The sequence below is a fragment of the Musa acuminata genome, chromosome BXJ3-6, assembly GCF_036884655.1.
Source record: "Musa acuminata AAA Group cultivar baxijiao chromosome BXJ3-6, Cavendish_Baxijiao_AAA, whole genome shotgun sequence".
Lineage (NCBI taxonomy): Eukaryota > Viridiplantae > Streptophyta > Magnoliopsida > Zingiberales > Musaceae > Musa > Musa acuminata.
In genome coordinates this window covers 14,900,555-14,918,942 of record NC_088354.1, presented here as the reverse complement: position 1 = coordinate 14,918,942, position 18,388 = coordinate 14,900,555, and the positions used below count along the sequence as shown (strand labels likewise).

The 18,388-nt window shown below is 40.6% G+C and overlaps 4 protein-coding genes across 6 annotated transcripts; 2 read left to right on the top strand and 2 right to left on the bottom strand.

The window, feature by feature from the left end:
* Positions 1 to 7,871: 7,871 nt before the first annotated feature.
* Positions 7,872 to 9,726, bottom strand: LOC135640320 (uncharacterized). Of its 2 annotated transcripts, none has more exons than XM_065154632.1 (2): positions 9,018 to 9,726; positions 7,872 to 8,010 (listed from the first exon to the last, which is right to left on the bottom strand). In XM_065154632.1, exon 1 carries the CDS (start codon positions 9,692 to 9,694, stop codon positions 9,077 to 9,079), a length of 618 nt encoding a protein of 205 aa, XP_065010704.1. In that variant the 5' UTR covers positions 9,695 to 9,726; the 3' UTR covers positions 7,872 to 8,010; positions 9,018 to 9,076. The 2 variants fall into 2 exon arrangements, with proteins under 2 accessions (XP_065010704.1, XP_065010705.1); XM_065154633.1 differs by lacking the exon at positions 7,872 to 8,010 and adding an exon at positions 8,555 to 8,672.
* An 887-nt stretch (positions 9,727 to 10,613) lies between these two features.
* On the top strand, positions 10,614 to 11,215 carry LOC135640321 (protein BOLA2-like). The gene is made up of 3 exons (XM_065154634.1): positions 10,614 to 10,767; positions 10,849 to 10,871; positions 10,937 to 11,215. The coding sequence occupies exons 1-3, from the start codon at positions 10,705 to 10,707 to the stop codon at positions 11,118 to 11,120; spliced, it is 270 nt and encodes an 89-aa protein (XP_065010706.1). The 5' UTR covers positions 10,614 to 10,704; the 3' UTR covers positions 11,121 to 11,215.
* A 3,191-nt stretch (positions 11,216 to 14,406) lies between these two features.
* Positions 14,407 to 17,373, top strand: LOC103988513 (soluble inorganic pyrophosphatase). 2 transcript variants are annotated; one of them, XM_009407053.3, is made up of 9 exons: positions 14,407 to 14,694; positions 15,674 to 15,802; positions 15,897 to 15,925; positions 16,206 to 16,271; positions 16,392 to 16,499; positions 16,702 to 16,767; positions 16,846 to 16,966; positions 17,042 to 17,123; positions 17,189 to 17,373. In XM_009407053.3, the coding sequence occupies exons 1-9, from the start codon at positions 14,637 to 14,639 to the stop codon at positions 17,229 to 17,231; spliced, it is 702 nt and encodes a 233-aa protein (XP_009405328.2). In that variant the 5' UTR covers positions 14,407 to 14,636; the 3' UTR covers positions 17,232 to 17,373. The 2 variants fall into 2 exon arrangements, with proteins under 2 accessions (XP_009405328.2, XP_009405327.2); XM_009407052.3 differs by having other exon boundaries at positions 16,846 to 17,123.
* LOC103988514 (histone H3.2) lies at positions 17,324 to 17,950 on the bottom strand. Its single transcript, XM_009407054.3, has one exon. It carries the CDS (start codon positions 17,844 to 17,846, stop codon positions 17,436 to 17,438), a length of 411 nt encoding a protein of 136 aa, XP_009405329.1. The 5' UTR covers positions 17,847 to 17,950; the 3' UTR covers positions 17,324 to 17,435.
* Positions 17,951 to 18,388: the final 438 nt, after the last annotated feature.

Genomic DNA, 18,388 nt, shown 5'->3' with positions numbered 1-18,388 from the left:
AAAGTTTTTGAATCGGAAGTTTTTCAAAAGCACTAATTAACCCCCCTCCCCCCTAGTGCCTTTACGATCCTAACAGTTGGTATCAAAGCTAAGTTCTCTTAGTTAGTTTAACATCCAAGAGAGATTATATGGCTTTCTCTAGTAATCAAGAGGGTTACTCTATTACTCATCCTCTTATGTTTAATGGGACAAACTATACATATTTGAAGATACAAATGCAGATTTTTTTTATTTTTATGGACTTTGATTTATGGAATGTAATTGAATGTGATTTTCAAAAATCTTCTAGACCAATGAATGAATGAATGAAATAACCTAGAGAAAAAATTATTTTCTTTAAATGCTAAAGCAATTAAAACTTTATTTTCTGTTTTAGACAAAAATGAGTTTAATCATGTTTTTATATGTGAAACTGCACATGATATTTGCATATACTTGAAGTTACTCATGAAGACACTACTAGTCATAGGTGCCCTACAAGCCAATAATATGAGTAATGACATATGTGACATGACATGCACTCTTTTTTACTTATTATATTATTTAACATTTTATTACTTTATATTACTTGTTATATATATGCATATATATATTGTGATGTTCATGGATCTGTGCAATGAGAATTAAACAGTGACCCTAAATAATTCTAGTCATAGATTACTTGAGAGGGACATCGAGATAATCAGACAGACTGGTGTGCAGTATACTCATCCATATGATGGAGATAGCTTGTCTCATAATTGCTCATGTGGGGACACTAGGTCTATAGTGTAGGTGCTCATTTGAGAATGAGTTTACTGATTGATCTACTTACGGAATGTTGAATGGTTAATGATGTTGAATCTCGGATTTTGATGATGAAACTTAATAATATTATGACCTCATCTGCATTTTGAGTGACGTAGGACTAGCTTCGATTAGGAAAGATAATTAAAGTAGCAAGAATAAATGTTGGGCCGGAGCGAAACATGTCAGAAGATTGGACGTCGAGCCGAAGGATCGATCGACGTATTGGCAGAAAGTTTCATGTTATGAGTTTGGGCATCAGGCCTAAAAGAGTGGATATTACGCTAAGGGGATCGGAGTTACGAAGGTCAATATGCTGATTAGGCAAAAATCCACAAAAGAGGATGATACATCAAAGGATTGGATGAAGTGCCGATGAACCAATGACATGTCAGAAAATATTTGATCAACACTTTGTAATAATTATCTAGATCGAAGTAGTGTTAAGATGTAATTGGGTTAGAATTAGGACAACTCAATTAGAGGGTCATTGGACCTAAGTAAAGTTGAGTTGGACCAAATGGAAAGCCTACTCGGCCACCTGGAACCATGCCATGCGGTGGAACTGTTTGAGGCTCAACCTCCAAGGAGGTCTGGGCGGTGGTACCATCAGCCATAAAGGCTATAAGGTGGTCGTACCGCTAGAGCCCAATATCCGAGGCTCTATCAGGTGGTGGTACTGCCCAGTGTCAGAGTGTCAAGCGGGAGTACTACCCAATATTGGTGGTGGTCCCGCTAATACCTTGAAAACAATGGATAAGACACTTTTAGGCTCCAAGTTTGAATCCATTTGGAGCCTATAAAAGCCCCATTCATCCCTGCTTAGCATACACAAGAATTGAGAACAAAAACAAGGGAAAATTCTAATGTAATATTGTGAGAGATCTCCTCCTCTAGTCTAAGTGTGATTTATGTTTAGAGAGGAGTGAGTGGGAGTGTAAAAGTTCTCTCCTGAGTCTATCAAAAGGATAATAGAGTTGTAAGAAGGTGGTTAGTCTTTATCTATTGAAAGAAGACTGTTAGTGGATGTCGGTGGCCTTAATAGAAGAGGAATCGAGAGTGAATGTAGGTCACGATGATCGAACCACTATAAAACTCGGTTTGCATTTTTATTGTTGCCATTTATTTACTTTGTAACTACTGTACTTCCTCAATACTTTAGCTGCACACTTTTACGAACATTTTCAAAGTTAAGCATTTTCGATATCGATCTTTATCGAAATGAAGATTTTCAGAACTGACGTGATTTTTATAGTAAGCACCAATTCACCCGTTATTGATTCGAGCCTAACAGTTGGTATCAGAGCCATATTTTTCTCATTTGATTTAACATCAAAGAGAAATGACCCTTTTCAGCTTTCAAGAGGGTCACTCTATCATTTTTCCTCCTATGTTCAATGGGACGGACTACATTAATTGAAAAACTCGAATGAGAGTTTTCTTGATTTCATTGAATCTCGATTTATGAAATATTATTGAAAATAGATTTTAAAAGTCTTCTCTTCAAATGAACGATTGGAATGATTTGGAGAAGATGACTTTCTCTTTGAACGCCAAAGCTATGAATGCTTTATTTTATGCTTTGGATAAAAATAAATTTAATCAAGTTTCTATTTGCGAAACGGCTTGAGATTTGGCACACACTTAAAATCACACACAAAAGTACTAATAGAGTTAAAAATTTAAAAATTAATCTTTTGATGTATGATTTTGAATTATTTTGAATATTAAAGGCACTCTACGAAGGCACTAGTAGAGTTAAAGATTCAAAAATGAATCGTGCTTTCCTTCGGCATATTGCCCGATCCTTCGGCATATTAATTCCTGCAACATTCGATCTTAGCGTAATGTTTGATTCTTCCGACCTGATACCCGATATCTGACTCCGGCCCAACGTTTGATTCTTATACTTTAATCGTTTTGTCTTTCTATGATTGAAGTTAGTCCTGCATCACTTTTCTCAAACATAGATTAGATTATAATCTCATCAATTGATTTCATCATTAAAATTCGAGATTCAACAATTGGCTTGTATGACACCTATGACTAGCATTAGGCCACTATGCTGCAGTCCACAAACGATACAGAAAAATCCAATCTTTTGTACTTATTTGTCCTCAATTACCATGTACCTATAGTCCCTCATCCATCTAATATCCCAGAGATCATATATCGGGCATGGTGTTGTCAAGCCCATACGATTTCTACTCTAGTCTCACTATAATCGGATTCTCTTAAAAAACTCTTTCTCTCTCAATCCGAATGACCCTAGCTAGGGATTTGTCTAAGCTAGAATATATGGGATATTTCTCTCATGACATCGAGAGTGAAAGATCCTCTATTGACACTCAATAGCCCTCATAAGGTTAGTTGCCACTCCCAATGATCGGTTGTGTTAAATTTGGAATTTCTAGACCTATAAGTCTGGTATCAAAGAGTGGAGTACTCATACAGAACATCCTTGATGTCTCAAGTCTAAGGACCAAGTAAACCACTAGGATGATGGAATAACTGTTTGACAATGAGGTATCATCAACCATCCAACATTCTATGAACAGATCAATCAGTGAACTCATTCTCTAATGAGCACTTGCACTGTATCCATAGTGTCCCCACATGAGTAGCTATAAGACCAATTACCTCCATCATATGGATAAGTATATAGTACACCAGTCTGTTCGATTATCTCGATGTCCCTCTCGAGTAACCTAAGACCGAGATTATTTAGGGTTTGTGTTTAAAGACGAATCGGTCTCATTATCATGATCTCATCATAATCCGATTCTCATTGCATAAATCTATAGATATCACAATATATATACATATGTATATATATACATATGTATATATATATACATATGTATATATATGTATATATATATACATATGTATATATATATATATACATATATATACATATACATACATATATATATATATATATATATATATATATATATATATATATATATATATATATACATACATATATATATATATATACATACATATATATATATATACATACATATATATATAAATATAACAAGTAATATAAAATGAGAAAATATAATAATAATAATAATAATAAACAAAAATAGTCTGTATCATGTCACACGTGTCATCACCCACATGATTAGCTTACAAGGGACCTAATGACTAGCACCAACTACCCAAGCCTCTTGAATTAGTGAATCTCTACTCAATAATTTCTCATTAGCTCTTATTGGATCTCATCCATAGGATCCAATAATTTAGGGGCTTACTGGATATCCAATAAGATATGGGCTCCAACAGATATCTTACATCTGAACCTCTACTCGTCGTAACACCTACCATATGTGTGTGACCCTCTAGGCCTAATATCGAGCTGGTTGTGAGTCATACCTATCAAAACTCCTTCTAGCTCAGTGAATTATTATCTTCATAATGATTTACTTGACTCATCGACTACGGACGTACTAGACCACTACGTGATAGTCCTTAAGACGATACAAGAGAATCTAATCCATTGGACCTATCTATCCTCAATTACCATGTATCTATAGTCCCTCATCCATCTAACATTCCAGAGATCGTATACCGTACATGGTGCTATCAGACCCATATGGTTTCTACTCGAGTCTCGCTTTAATCAGATTCTCTCGAAGAACTCATTCTCTCTCAATCCGAATAACCCTGGCTAGGGATTTGCCTAAGCAAGAATACATAGGATATTCCTCTTATGACACCAAGAGTGGATGATCCTCTATCGACACTCAATAACCCTCGTAAGGTTGGCTACCACTCTCGATGACCAGTTATGCTAGATCTGAAACTTCCAGATCTATAAGTTTGGTATCAAAAAGTGGAGTACCCATATATGACATCCTTGGTATCTCAAGTCTAAGGACCAGATACACCATTGGAATGACATAATCGTTGTCTGACAATGAGGTATCATCAACCATCCAGCATTCCATAAGCAGATCGATAAGTGAACTCATTCTCCAATGAATACCTATAGTATATCCCTAGTATCCTCACACGAGCAGCTATAAGACCAACCACTTTCATCATATAGATGGGTATACAGCACACAAGTCTATCTGTTTATCTTAATGTCCCTCTTGAGTAACCTATGACCGGGATTATTTAGGGTCTGTGTTTAAAACTGAATCGATCTCATTATCATAATCTCGTCATGATCTGATTCTCATTGCATAGATCCATGGACATCACAATATATGCAGCAAGTAACATAAAATGAGAAAAAATATCAATAAATAATAATAAGTAAAAATAGTGCATAGCGTATCACATATGTCATTACATACATGATTAGCTTACAAGACACTTATGACTAGCATCTTCAAGGTGTCTTCCATCGAATCAGTAGACTATGCTTCTGATTTGAGTAGGATCATAACATGGCTTAGTGAGGTGTTGCATTTTGCTATCGAGGACTATAGTGTCATGCCATTCGCTTCGGCCCCCTTGGGAGACCGGGTGAGGACTAATCGGTCAGGCTTCGGGGGGAGGGGATGCGAACGATAGCTGAAGAGTGGGTGGCTATCCTAGGGTCGCCATCTATGCTAATTGAGGGAGGACTAAGGTGATGGCTTGCATCACGTCGGTGAGAGCCTGGACCTGCTAAGCCAGGCCTTAGGCGGGATGAGCAAGGAGCCCACATTCGACCTCGGGGGAGAAAGACCTAGATCGTTAAGCAGACGCTAGAAGCATATCGATGTTTGTGTCGAGGTGAAGGCATTAACTTGTTGAAAGAAGGGCAGGTGCCCTCCTTGCTCAAAGGAGTCAAGCACTAAGGGTAGCACCTCCTCGTCGGAGCGCTCATTGGGAGGAGTTATGGAAGGACATTCCTGAGATATTCGACCCTCCTTTTAGTACCAAAATATTATTACACTGATGCCATCGATTGGCGAGTCAACTCGAAGAGAGCTAGCGTGAGGTACTGACGTAAAGAGCTAGCGTAGAGAACTTCCTACCTTTGGAGGGAGTGAACTAGTTTGGGAGGACGGACCACCTTGTCCATAGGGGAGTTGTCTCACAATACCTCCTTTGCCGTGCTAGAGATCCTGCACAACATGTCAGTGTCGAGAGATGTCTCAACATGAGCCCTCCGATGCTTAAGTCAAGGGGATGAGGGGGGAGAGAGTTAGCATTGTTTAAGGAAGTTTGGTGTTCACCTGCTTGCCCCTATTGGCATAGGGCTCGAATTTTATACTTGAGCCCTTAGCAGCGAGGACGGGGATTGGTGAGGGTTCCCCCTACCCTGCTTGTTAAGGGCCATTAATGGAGGCAGCTTATCGACATGTCATCCCGAGGTTGGCATCGATGTTGGGCGGTTGGGATGTCATTCCCTATTCAGCCTTTTAGCTACTTTAAGTTAGGCAGAGAGTGGTCCCTCCTTCAAACATCCGAAAGGGAGGTGTGGGGGAGTGGAGCTATTCCGTCAACCATTAATGCAGGAGCATAACTCTTTCTTTAGTTATAGTGTTAAGGAGGAGTAGATCATACGAGCTCTTTTTAGGAAGTCGGGACAAGTAGGGATCATAGGTTGATCCCCCGGCGACTATAGAGAGCTGGTGGGAGCTCTCATATTTTTGCTTAGGTGGTCTCCTCGAACGGGTGACGGGATGAGTAGGTGGTGCTAGTACTTTGATAAAGTGTATGTTAACTCAATATTAATATACAATTTATACCATGTTTAATCATCTATATATATATATACATATATATATATATATACATATATATATATATACATATATATATATATATACATATATATATATATACATATATATATATATATGTATATATGTGTATATATATATATATATATATATATATACATATATATACATATATATGTATATATGTATACATATATATATATGTATACATGTATATATATGTATATATATGTATATATGTATATATATGTATATATGTATATATATATATATGTATATATGTATATACATATATATATATATACATATATATATATATATGTATATATATATATATGTATATATGTATATATATATATATATATGTATATATATATATGTATATATGTATATATATATATATGTATATATGTATATATATATGTATATATGTATATATGTATGTATATATGTATATATGTATATATATATGTATATATGTATATATATTTATATGTATATATATGTATATATACATATATATACATATATATATGTATATATATATATATATATATATGTGTATATATGTATATATATACATATATATATGTATATATATGTATATACATATATATATATTCTTTTATTGGAATATTTATATTTTGGAATCCGACAACTACTGCTACTTAACATACCAAAGGACAGTAGTATTATTAAGTGACTATCGATTGATTAAATTTTACAATGCACTGACTATCGATGATTGATGTTAGGAGTTACAATTCTGTCTCCATCTTGTAAGTAATTTTGACGAATGTTGAATCTGACGAACTCCATAGGCTTATACATAACATATCAAGTTGAAAAAGGACTAATAATTCATTCAAGAAATATAAGATGCTGTAGGTTTAGCAGAACCAGGACAAGCATAGATCATACAGAACGTGACATTTGTCTCATGAGGTTAGTAACCGAATCATGTTTTCTGCATGAGAAGTGGCTGGTCACACAGAAAACGAAGCTATCACCATTTTCCCTGTAGATCTTCTGTCTCTGTTGCCTTTGACATCTTCCTATATAAAATGAGTGCTAATGGAGTCGATATTTGGGCCAATTTGTTGAGCCATATGCGTCTCAATCACTGAGGTGCCCCCATAATGGTGAAGTATCAGCCAACCACGTCGGCCTCCCTCTTCTGTTTTGGCTTCATTAGGCACCACTCGAACAGAACGAAGAACACGTGGGCCCTCCTTGGTCCCCACGTGGGCTATTTAGATAGGTACTCAGAACCGAACTAGAAAACGATCAGGTCAAGTCTTGTATTTACTGGTCGGACCAATGGATCAACTGGTCAAACCGATGAGTCAACGGGTCGTTACTCGAGCTCTTTTTCTCTCATATTTTAATTTCACTCGGGATGATCTTTGCTTTGATTCCTACTGCCGACGCATCTGCTACGGGCCAAATGAGCAAATCATTCCACAGAATGGTGGTGTGGTGGTGAGCTTCTCCACATTCCATTTCTTGTGAAAAATCCATCAGGGCACTGCCAAGGAAAACAGGAAGAGAATAGATTTGAGGTAGCAGGTAAACAAAGTGATTTATTTCCACCAGCATTTCTAAACCACAACAAAAGTCCTGTTCATTTATGAAGCAATCGAATCCTCATTAAACTCAAAAGTTGTCAACCACAAACCATTTAATGATCAACAATACATGCACATGAGATAAGTTCATCAGTACTTTGTTGGCAAGCTGAATCACCTCTCATGATGTTTGTTTCTCTCAGTGCAATAATATGGATGAGACAAATCTATAACATCCATCAGATTAACCTTTTCAGATGATTTCACAGCAAATAAAATTGATACATCCTCAATTTCAATATGTTAGAGTTCCAAGTTTCAGACTGCCAATCACAAACCTGAGGAACAGTCAGTTCACAGTATTGCAGTCGACTGTCTCTTGATCAAGTGCAACAAAGGATACTTCCAACCTTTCAGTATAGCTATTATGCTGCATAGAATGGTAGCTTAATAGGCAAGGCTTCTACCACAAAGACAATGATGGTAGATCATCAACATGCTTGTGGGTGGAGGAGAACTAACTGATCACCTTTCTTTAGTGATCAGTGGCCACAAAAACAACTATAGATGGAAGACGGGCCTCGTTGCAATGAGTCTCACAACTCATCCATGTACCTTCTCCCTACAAACAAGTCATTAAAGTACAATGTCCTTCTTCATCCAAGAGTGTAATATAACATAATAAATCCAGTTAATGAGCATCCCAAATCAAGCTATGCTAAAACTTGGAAGAACTGCAATCATGCACTCTTTATTACTAGAATGGATCAATCGAACTAAATTGTAGAGCATAAATAAATAGATAGATAGATAGATAGATAAATATGGATGAATAAACACGAGGTTGAGAACAAGACACGTCAAACCATGCTGATCTTGCATGGTTGACCAACCGTGATAGGTAGCACGGCTAAGCATTCATCATTCTCCGAGAATGGTAACAAGCAGAGAAGGATCACCCACTCACCATCTCAGATCCATGTCCATCTCACCGGGAATGCCCAAAATGTGACGGAATGGAAGATCCTAGAAGCAGAGGAGGACGACGGAGGCGGAGACCATGAAGCCGAAGGTGCACATGAGGAAGCCGAAGTGCAGGGCCCAGCTGCGCTTGAACTTGCCCAGGTAACTCTCCGGGGGCTCCTGGTAGTGGATCTCGAAGTCGGAGGGAAGAACGGGAGGGGGCTCGGCGCCGGCAGCGGCGGCAGCGGAGGCGGAGGAGGAGGAGGAGAAGCGTAACTTAAGGAGCTTGAGGCGATCGGTGGCGAGGGCGAGGGTGAGCTTGTGGCAGCGGCGCTGGTACTTGAAGCCGTTGATGCAGCGGAGGGTTTGGGCGACGGCGACGTAGAAGGCGAGGTGGGCGAGGGAGAGGAGGCCGATTGGGGCCCAGCAGTGGCGGCACTGGAGGCGATCGGGGGACGCCCCCAGCTGGGCGGCCAGCACCACCGCGAGGAAGAGGAAGAAGAGCTGGAAGAGACGCCATAGCTCCTTCTTCTGCGTGTCCACATCGCGTTTCTTCTCCAGGATCTTCTCGAAGTGGAGCTGGATGATGGTGTTCAACGCCTGGAACGCCGCCTCCACCCCCACCGCCCCATCGCCCCCGTCCCCCTCCCCGCCGTACCCGACCAACGTCTCCGCCGCCATCCTTTGCTCTCTCTCTCTCCCCTGTTTAGTAGTCGGAGTGGATGCGAGGTATTTAGCAGTTACACTGGGGTACAATGTGCCGCAAGTGTAATTTAGGGCCTGCGGTAGGATAGCAGGCGACCCCTGCCTGAGTTTTCGATTTTATTATCATCTTTCTAATGAAATTAAATCGATAATTATATTTTTTTAACTCTCGATGAAGGATTTATTTTTTAATTGGGGGAAGAGGTTTGGGGCGGATGGCGGCATTAAAAGCCGGAGCACGTGAAAGCGGTCAGAGTCTGTCCTTGTGAGGTGCGGGGTTTTGGTTTTGTCTTCGCCCGGCCTGACTTGGTCGGCTCGAACGCGGGGTCCACGCGACTGCTACTGACTGGGAGTGGAGCCCATGGGCACTGGGACAGCGGTGCCGAGCTCTTTTGGGCCGGACCTTGTGCCTTCTCCTTAACTATTCTTCAGAGAAATGAAGACGAATAAGTCTTAATACTCCCAACATAGTTTCATTGGATATGCCCCTTCTGCTCAGCTTCATTCAAGAAAATTATCATGCTATCGATATTTTCTACTCGATTGATGTTCTAAAATTTTCTGTGAACCGAATAATTCTCCCTGTAGTGGCTGTGCATTCCATCCCCTTCAATTCTGCTTTTCTTTATCCGTTTTGGAATCAATCGAACACTTTCGGTCGTCGGCAGAAATAAGTGGCCGAGAAAAAGAAGAGAGGCAGAAGAAGTGATTCCTTGAGATCACACAAAGATGCGGTCACAGAACGATATACATCGCTTTTGGGTATTCTTCTCTGAAAGATTCGTAAATTTTCTATCATTATCTGTGATGCAAAATTTCGCAATCACGAGGAACACCATCGGGCTTCTCCACTCGCCGATCTTATCGATCTTGACCGTCCATCACTATAGCGACGGCCACGACCCAAGTCACGCCGCTTTAAGAAGGGAGCCCGAACCCGGATTGACACACAGATCGTCGAGGACGAGAGGGAAGATTGTCGAGACATGGGGGTAACGAAAGAAGAAGTGGAAATCGCTTTGAATTCGAGCCTTAACCCTTCTCATCTGGTAAGCTTCGAATCGAATTCTCAGCTTCTACGAATATGTGCAAACCCTAACGATTTTTTTTTTTGGTTTCGGGCATTTCAGGTAGTGATCGATACGTCCGGAGGGTAAGCATTTGTTTTTCTTTTTATCTTTGATTTCTTTGTTTGGTTACGGTGGTGATTGTGGGAAGGTGCGGAGCGAGCTTCGAAGTGACTATCGTGTCGGAGCACTTCGAGGGTAAGCGGTTGCTGGAGCGGCACCGCCTTGTGAACACGGCACTGGCGGAGCAGATGAAGCAGATCCACGCCCTCTCCATCAAGAAGGCCGTCACCCCTGCCCAGTGGAACCCCAACCCCACCGCCTCGCAACAGTAACCGCTCCATCAAGATGCCTCTGCTTCTGTCGGCATAGATATGTGTACTGCTTTCAGGCTTTTTAAGAATTGATCTCAGTTATGCTTTTTGCTTGATGGCTTTTGGTCTTCAATTGAACCCCATGTTCACTATATACACAAAATAAATAAATATACATGTAGCACCTAGTAAAAGTAGTTCAAGTAGGAATCTTTCTGTTTTTATGGTTCGATAGATTGGCTCAAATTGTGTTGGTTATACATGATAAGCATTGCATACTCAGCATGGCGATTTAATGTGGCAATTTTATGTTCATTTCATATGTCTGGATGGGAAATTTTAATGTGGCAATTTTATGTTCTAGAAGGCAAAGATGTATGCCTAAGAACGTTATGTGATCCTTTTTAATTTTCCTAATCGACAGACATTTGGTATCTGATATTGCAATTATTGCTTATAGTGATATGTAAGGTGTTAGGATTACCATAATAATTGTTAAGGATTCAGGTCATCCTACATGTGGAGAGGATTCAAATCGAATCAAGGTCCACTTCCGCACTTGTCATAGGCTCAAGCTGTAGTGTTGGTAGAGGGGATTCAACAGATGTTTTTGTAAAACTGTGTCTGGGGCATACCCGACAAAAGCACTTATGATTTCTAAGTTACAATGGGTTTAGAGGATTAAAAAATGTAGTGAGAGAGTTCTCCTTGTTGAGGACACATCTGGGGTTTTTATAGTATGTCGGGATGACCATTGAGCCTAGGCATGGTTGCTATCGGGAATGGCTGTGTAGGTTGCCTGTCCTTTATTGAGCCATGGGATCGTGCATCGAATCGTCGGGCTACGGTTATGGGGTAACGAGCCATCTAGGCTGAATAGGCTTGTTGGCGTAGAGTTAGCATCCCTGTTGGTGCTGCGTCACCAACGTTGTGAGATAGGGCCTTGGCCAACATGCTGGCTAGGTGGGTGTGACATCAGGCATATCACGTGTCATATTCACATATCAATTATAAATTGATAAGAGTTAATTGTTTGTGATGAACAACGATTTGTAGAAAAGTTGAGTTAGATCAACGAAATAACTTCAACGATCATTGTTGGTTATTGGTAGCCCTTAGTCAATGATGTACATAGTGATTGGTATGGTTTGTAGATTCATATCTGTAATGTGTCCTCCTTCCCTGATGAACGTTATATTCTCTCTTTTGAGGGGTTAGTTCAAGTAATTTATAAGTTTAGTTATATGACAGTTGGAGGTAAAGCCATCAGTGAAAATTTTGTGCTTGTTCATTGGTAATTCAAGGAAAGCCCATGTATATATTATGTGGAACGAAGACAGGAGAATAACATCATAAGAACTTGATCCTTTTAGATTGTGAAATCTAAAGGAAGTGAAATTCCATATAGTTGTGTCGATCCTATGAATATAGCTTTCTATCTAATTGGAATCTTTCTTGCATTACAGCGACCTTCACAATTCATTGTGTTATTTACTTGAAAGTACATTACACCATCAAAAGCTGAGCCAATTCTTTAACAAAAGCTCTTCTTTTTTGTAGAACAGCTAAACCCATTCTTAGGTTGACTTACCTACAACCAACTCTGTAATTCCATCAGGCCTGGCTTGTCTGAGTGAAACAAAAATATCAGTAGACTATGTTCCAGGAAACATGATTTCAGGTAAGAAAGAATTCATCCTTGTTCATGGAGTTGACAATATTGCAGTAAGCGGACTGTTATAACAAGTTCTGAATTTAACGTCGGGAGATACGGGCTGGATTATATTTTCTTCAGACGTTGCATTATAAGCCAGCATCAAGTAGGTCAAGTCTTTATTTAGACCCCTGTGCAGGCAGTCTGTTTTGAAAGTTCCATTCCTCGGCATTTCTCTTGCATGAATATACAAGTCACTAATTGGGAAGATGTGTAGCTCATTAGAGCTTGTGCTTTGAAGAATGTCTGGCTTCACACAAGCCTGTTTAGATACATACATAAGGATTCTAGGTGTAACTTGGAAGTTATGCAAATGTGGTGTTTGGATTTCATATTTGATGTCCTTCATCTTGTGAGTTGATAACAAGGGGTTGGCTGGGTATTGAAGTAAGCTGATCAAAGTTCATTTAGTTGCCAAGTATATTGAAATTTGTTATATCTCTTTTTCTGTGTAAAAAGCAGTGGAAAAATCAGTCAATATCTTTGCTGTGGCATCTGAAGAAATTTGATGCTGTTCAATTTGAATTGTGATCAGTCCATTAATTGAAGCATGTTTGCTGCCTAATTGTGAAGTTGTAGACCTGTTCTTCCTAGTCATTGTGACACTAACATTCCATGAACCCACAAAAAAAAGAAGAAAAAAAAGCCTCTTTGTCACATTTGTATTATCTTGCCCCAGTGATCTGTTTGCAAAGATGTGTTCTGTGATCTGGTTTTGAAGGGAGACATGCTTGTTTAGTTGTTTAGATTTCTGTGTTTCTCTATAGGATGACACAAAGATCAGCTTATATTGGCCATCAGTATAGCTTGGCTCTGGTTATTGTTTACTACGCTCTGTGCTTGTTTCAACTTCCTTCGAGATGTCTCAATTTGATTCTGACATTACAGGATAGTGTATCCAATGCACACATTAAATCAGATATGTTCATCACCACTGTGCTCGGAATCATTTCTAAATCGTACTCTATATGATTATGCGATAAATTGTTTGGATGAAGGATCGGAAATCAACCAAAATCACCCACAAAACAGTAACCAAAGTATTGTTTAAATTAAAAGGTTGAAAAAATAAACCCTCCATCATTGATTACTTTTTTTTAGAATTTTATTTTCGAATTTTATATCTTGAATGCATAGTTCATGGCAACGGCTTGGCCTAACTCGAATGAACGTTTCCAATCGATCAATGCTTTAGCAAGAAGGGCTCCAAATGGCACTGAAGGGTACCATATCTGGCCACGCTCATTGATTCCGATGTACGTTTCCCAACCAACCACGAGAACAAAAGCCAAGAGCCAACTGGGAAAACAACAACACGTTAATGTGAATCCGGTGCACGTCTCACCTGTCTTATCCTCCAATAGATTTAATACCATTCCGTCAACGAAATGATGTCTGCCGATAAAGTGCCACGTATTGCACACATGGAGACAGTGAAAGCCAATCTGTCTTATCCCCCACCACAACTCGCAAACACCGACGTGGTTCCAAGTCCAACCTATCCACACGCCGGCCACTAACGAGATGACGAACCCTTTTTTGATGATCCGATCACCCTTTGCAGTGTTACTAACACCGAGCTTACCGTGTCGTCCGCCGAGTCAGGTAATATTCTTGTCAACGAGGCACCTCACAGTTTGCGGTAGGCACCGAGTTAGCCCGCCTGCTGGGTGGCGGTGAGGTTAAACGCCGGTTCTTGGACCGGGGACAGTTGGAACTTCTGCGTCGTATTGACTTGCGGATGGAGCCGGAAATGGTCAGAGTTCCGCGTTCCACCGCTTGCCTCCACCTCCCTCTTTAAAAACGAGGCAGTTCGCAACATCATGAAGCATTCTTCCACTTCGCATAGATCTGATCGGGGAACTACACCGCGCTTTCGAGGTGATGTGCTCTTCCTTCTTTGTTGATGCTGTGTTATGTTGTTCTGGTTTTCGTGTCGTGTTGGTTCCATGAGGTTTTGCAGCTCATCCTTGAAGACCATGTTTCGTTCGTTTCGCTAGGGACGAAATATGGGTTTTGGTTCGAGGTCTGATCAGGGTATCTATGCTGCCAGTATTATCCCTTTACTTGTATGATTGATCAGCGTGCCCTCTTTCGAATTTTCGATGACTATGTGCAGCTTTAGGTCTATATGTAACCTGTTTGATTAAATGCGTGCAAGCAGGAAAATGGGATATCATAGTATGCAGCAAACAAGAAATAGATGTCAAATAGATTTAACTTTTTTACTCATAAGTTGAAATTCATAAAGAAAGATTCATACATGCTTAGATCATTCAACTCTCCATAAATCAAGGTTTTCCTATGATTAATATATATAAAAGGATAAAATGTGTGCATATGTGGAGTGCATAATACATAAGACTATATTCTATTGCTAATCTCCTCTTTTTCTAGTATTAGTTGCCTCTTATTTGTTTTCTCCTAGCATCCTTGATCTGATCTCTGATCATTGTGCAATTGGTCACTTTTTTACTGCTGAGAGGGGGGGTGGTTGTTGGCAAATGGCTGATTCTCTTTGTCAATTACAGAAAAGAATCAGTCAAAAGGACCAAGCATTGGGAGGAAGCTGACTCAAACTGTGCATCAGAAAAAAATGTGGGACACCAGTAGTTGACATTTAGGCTTTAATCACCACAACAAAAATAAACAATAGCCACCTTTAGCAACAAGACAAGTCCAGAAAACTAGTTGCAGCAAGCCCTAAACCTGTAGTTGTAGTTCATGAAAATGAGAATCTTAGATCAACTCTGATTCATAATTCTGCAGGTTGTTTTTTAGGTGACAACAGTCTGCTTCACTTCTTTAAGAGAAGCAACCACATACAGAGCAATGACATTTTATAAACTTTTGGTTGCAGGAAAAATGAGCAAAGAAAATGGTACAGCTTCAACAGAGAGACGCCCAGTTCCACGGCTGAATGAAAGGATTCTGTCGTCACTGTCGAAGAGATCAGTAGCAGCACATCCTTGGCATGATCTTGAAATAGGTTTTGTATCTCAGTACCTAATAATTGTGGCACTGTTTGCATCTAAAGCAGCCTTAAGTTGTTGAATGACCACTTAATGAATGACTATGTGCAGGGCCTGAAGCTCCGGCTGTGTTCAATGTAGTAAGTATTCTCTTGCAAGAAAACATGGTTAGGTACATGAACGAAATAAAATTCAATGACATGAAAAACTAGTGGTGACAATTTGCGCGTAGAAGATAAACAAGGGTTGTGTTTTGTACCAATAATACATATCATATGTATGGATCTCTATCTACTAAAAGAAAAGAGACATGTCAAGGAAGACAGAAATATCAGAGCTGATCACCTAATCTCTTTTCTTTTCTAAATCATTTGCTGACTCCTATTGTTGATGTCATTGTCATTCTTTGAATCAACATAGGTTGTAGAGATCACAAAAGGGAGTAAAGTTAAATACGAGCTCGACAAGAAGACAGGATTGATCAAGGTGCGTGCATGTTCTTCTAATTGACACCAAGCAAATACTATCAAATGTATAATAGATTCTTCTTTTGCCTGGATTATATCCTTCTGTTAATACTATTCAGTCGCTGGACATCTCTCCCAGGTTGATAGGATCTTGTACTCATCAGTGGTCTATCCTCATAATTACGGTTTCATTCCTCGCACACTTTGTGAAGACAATGATCCCATGGATGTTCTAGTCCTCATGCAGGTTAACTAAAAACTTATTTATTGCCTCCTTTTCTTTTACAATGCAATTGCTAATGCTTGTCGTTATCATTTGATCTCAAACTATCAAATCCAAGCCAAAATTTGCTTCTTCTAAAGAAAATTCTATCTTCATGAAAAAGCACACAATTTGTATCCTGATCACAGTGATTACTGATTACATGCAAAACCAAATGTTGAAGCAGGAGCCAGTGATTCCGGGGTGCTTCCTGCGTGCCAGGGCTATTGGACTTATGCCTATGATCGATCAGGTAAGTCTCTGATTCATGAGCCAACTCATGGACGCTCAAAGAACCGAGACTAAATACCGGTGGTGGCTGTGGTAACAGGGAGAGAAAGATGACAAGATCATCGCAGTTTGTGCCGACGATCCCGAGTACCGTCACTACAATGACCTCAGCGAACTGCCTCCTCATCGTCTTGCTGAGATCCGCCGCTTCTTCGAAGATTGTATCCTTCTCGGAGACATGGTGGCCTACTATGCATTTATTGTTCGGAATGGTAATCCCTTGACAGGTTGTTCAGATAAGAAAAACGAGAACAAAGAGGTCGCCGTTAATGAGTTCTTGTCTACGACAGCTGCTCGTGAAGCCATCCAATACTCCATGTAAGTCGATTCAACCTGAAGCGTACCAATGAAAGCAATGCCTGATTGGTGGGAACTTTTTGCAGGGATCTATACGCGGAATACATCTTGCAGAGCTTGAGGCGGTAGAAGACTGGAAACGGTTGTTATTGGTCAAGTGGAGCGTCAAGATTTGTGCTGTTGTATTTGTTTCATTCAGACTTTATGATATGCATGTCAAAAGACCATAATATTATCCATTAATTAACAAAGATCCACTCGAATTACAGAATAGAGTAGAATAGATGAAATGGGTCTTAAGGACTCATAAACCAGGAGGGGATAGGTCGGCCATCAAGCCCTCTCCCCGCGGATCCGACGGGCGAGCTGGATATCCTTGGGCATGATGGTTACCCTCTTGGCGTGAATGGCACAGAGGTTGGTGTCCTCGAATAGGCCCACAAGGTAGGCCTCCGCGGCCTCCTGCAGGGCGGCAACGGCGGAGCTCTGGAAGCGGAGGTCGGTCTTGAAGTCCTGGGCGATCTCGCGGACCAGGCGCTGGAAAGGCAGCTTCCGGATGAGCAGCTCCGTGCTCTTCTGGTACTTGCGGATCTCTCGCAGCGCGACTGTCCCGGGCCGGAAGCGGTGGGGCTTCTTGACGCCGCCGGTCGCGGGGGCCGACTTCCTCGCCGCCTTCGTCGCCAGCTGCTTCCGCGGGGCTTTTCCGCCCGTGGATTTCCGCGCCGTCTGCTTCGTCCGGGCCATCTCGTACGCGAGCGAGGAAGGATTCGAGATTGAGGATTGGAGATGCGGAGATCAATGGGGGTCGGAGAGGAAGCGGTGGGAGGTTTAAATCGAGAGGGGAAGAGGGCGGGAATTAGGGTTTCGAAAAGAGGTTTCGAGGATGAATGCGACGATTTCGAACGTCAGATCTGGGACGACTAAGCGGGTCAGATTCGCTGTGTTGATAGGCCACGGATATCGATCCGTGTGTCATCTGAGGCCCTCTCTTGTGCTGCCACGTCTTAGTCTCTCCGTCTTTTCGCTGCAAATCACCCACACGCATTTACCATCCACCGCGACGCCTCTCTCCGTCAGACCGCCTGGGTCCCGCGTCTTCGTTGGTTGGTTTCGTGGGTGACCAACTAGGGTGAGGCAGTTGAGGGATGGAACATTAAGACAATAAGAATTGATCAGTTGAAGTCGAATTGACTCTTAGAGATATGATAAAAATAAAAATAAACTCACACTAAGTCGAAGTATTTTTTTAGTATGAGTAATACGCGATAAATACATACAGATAACTA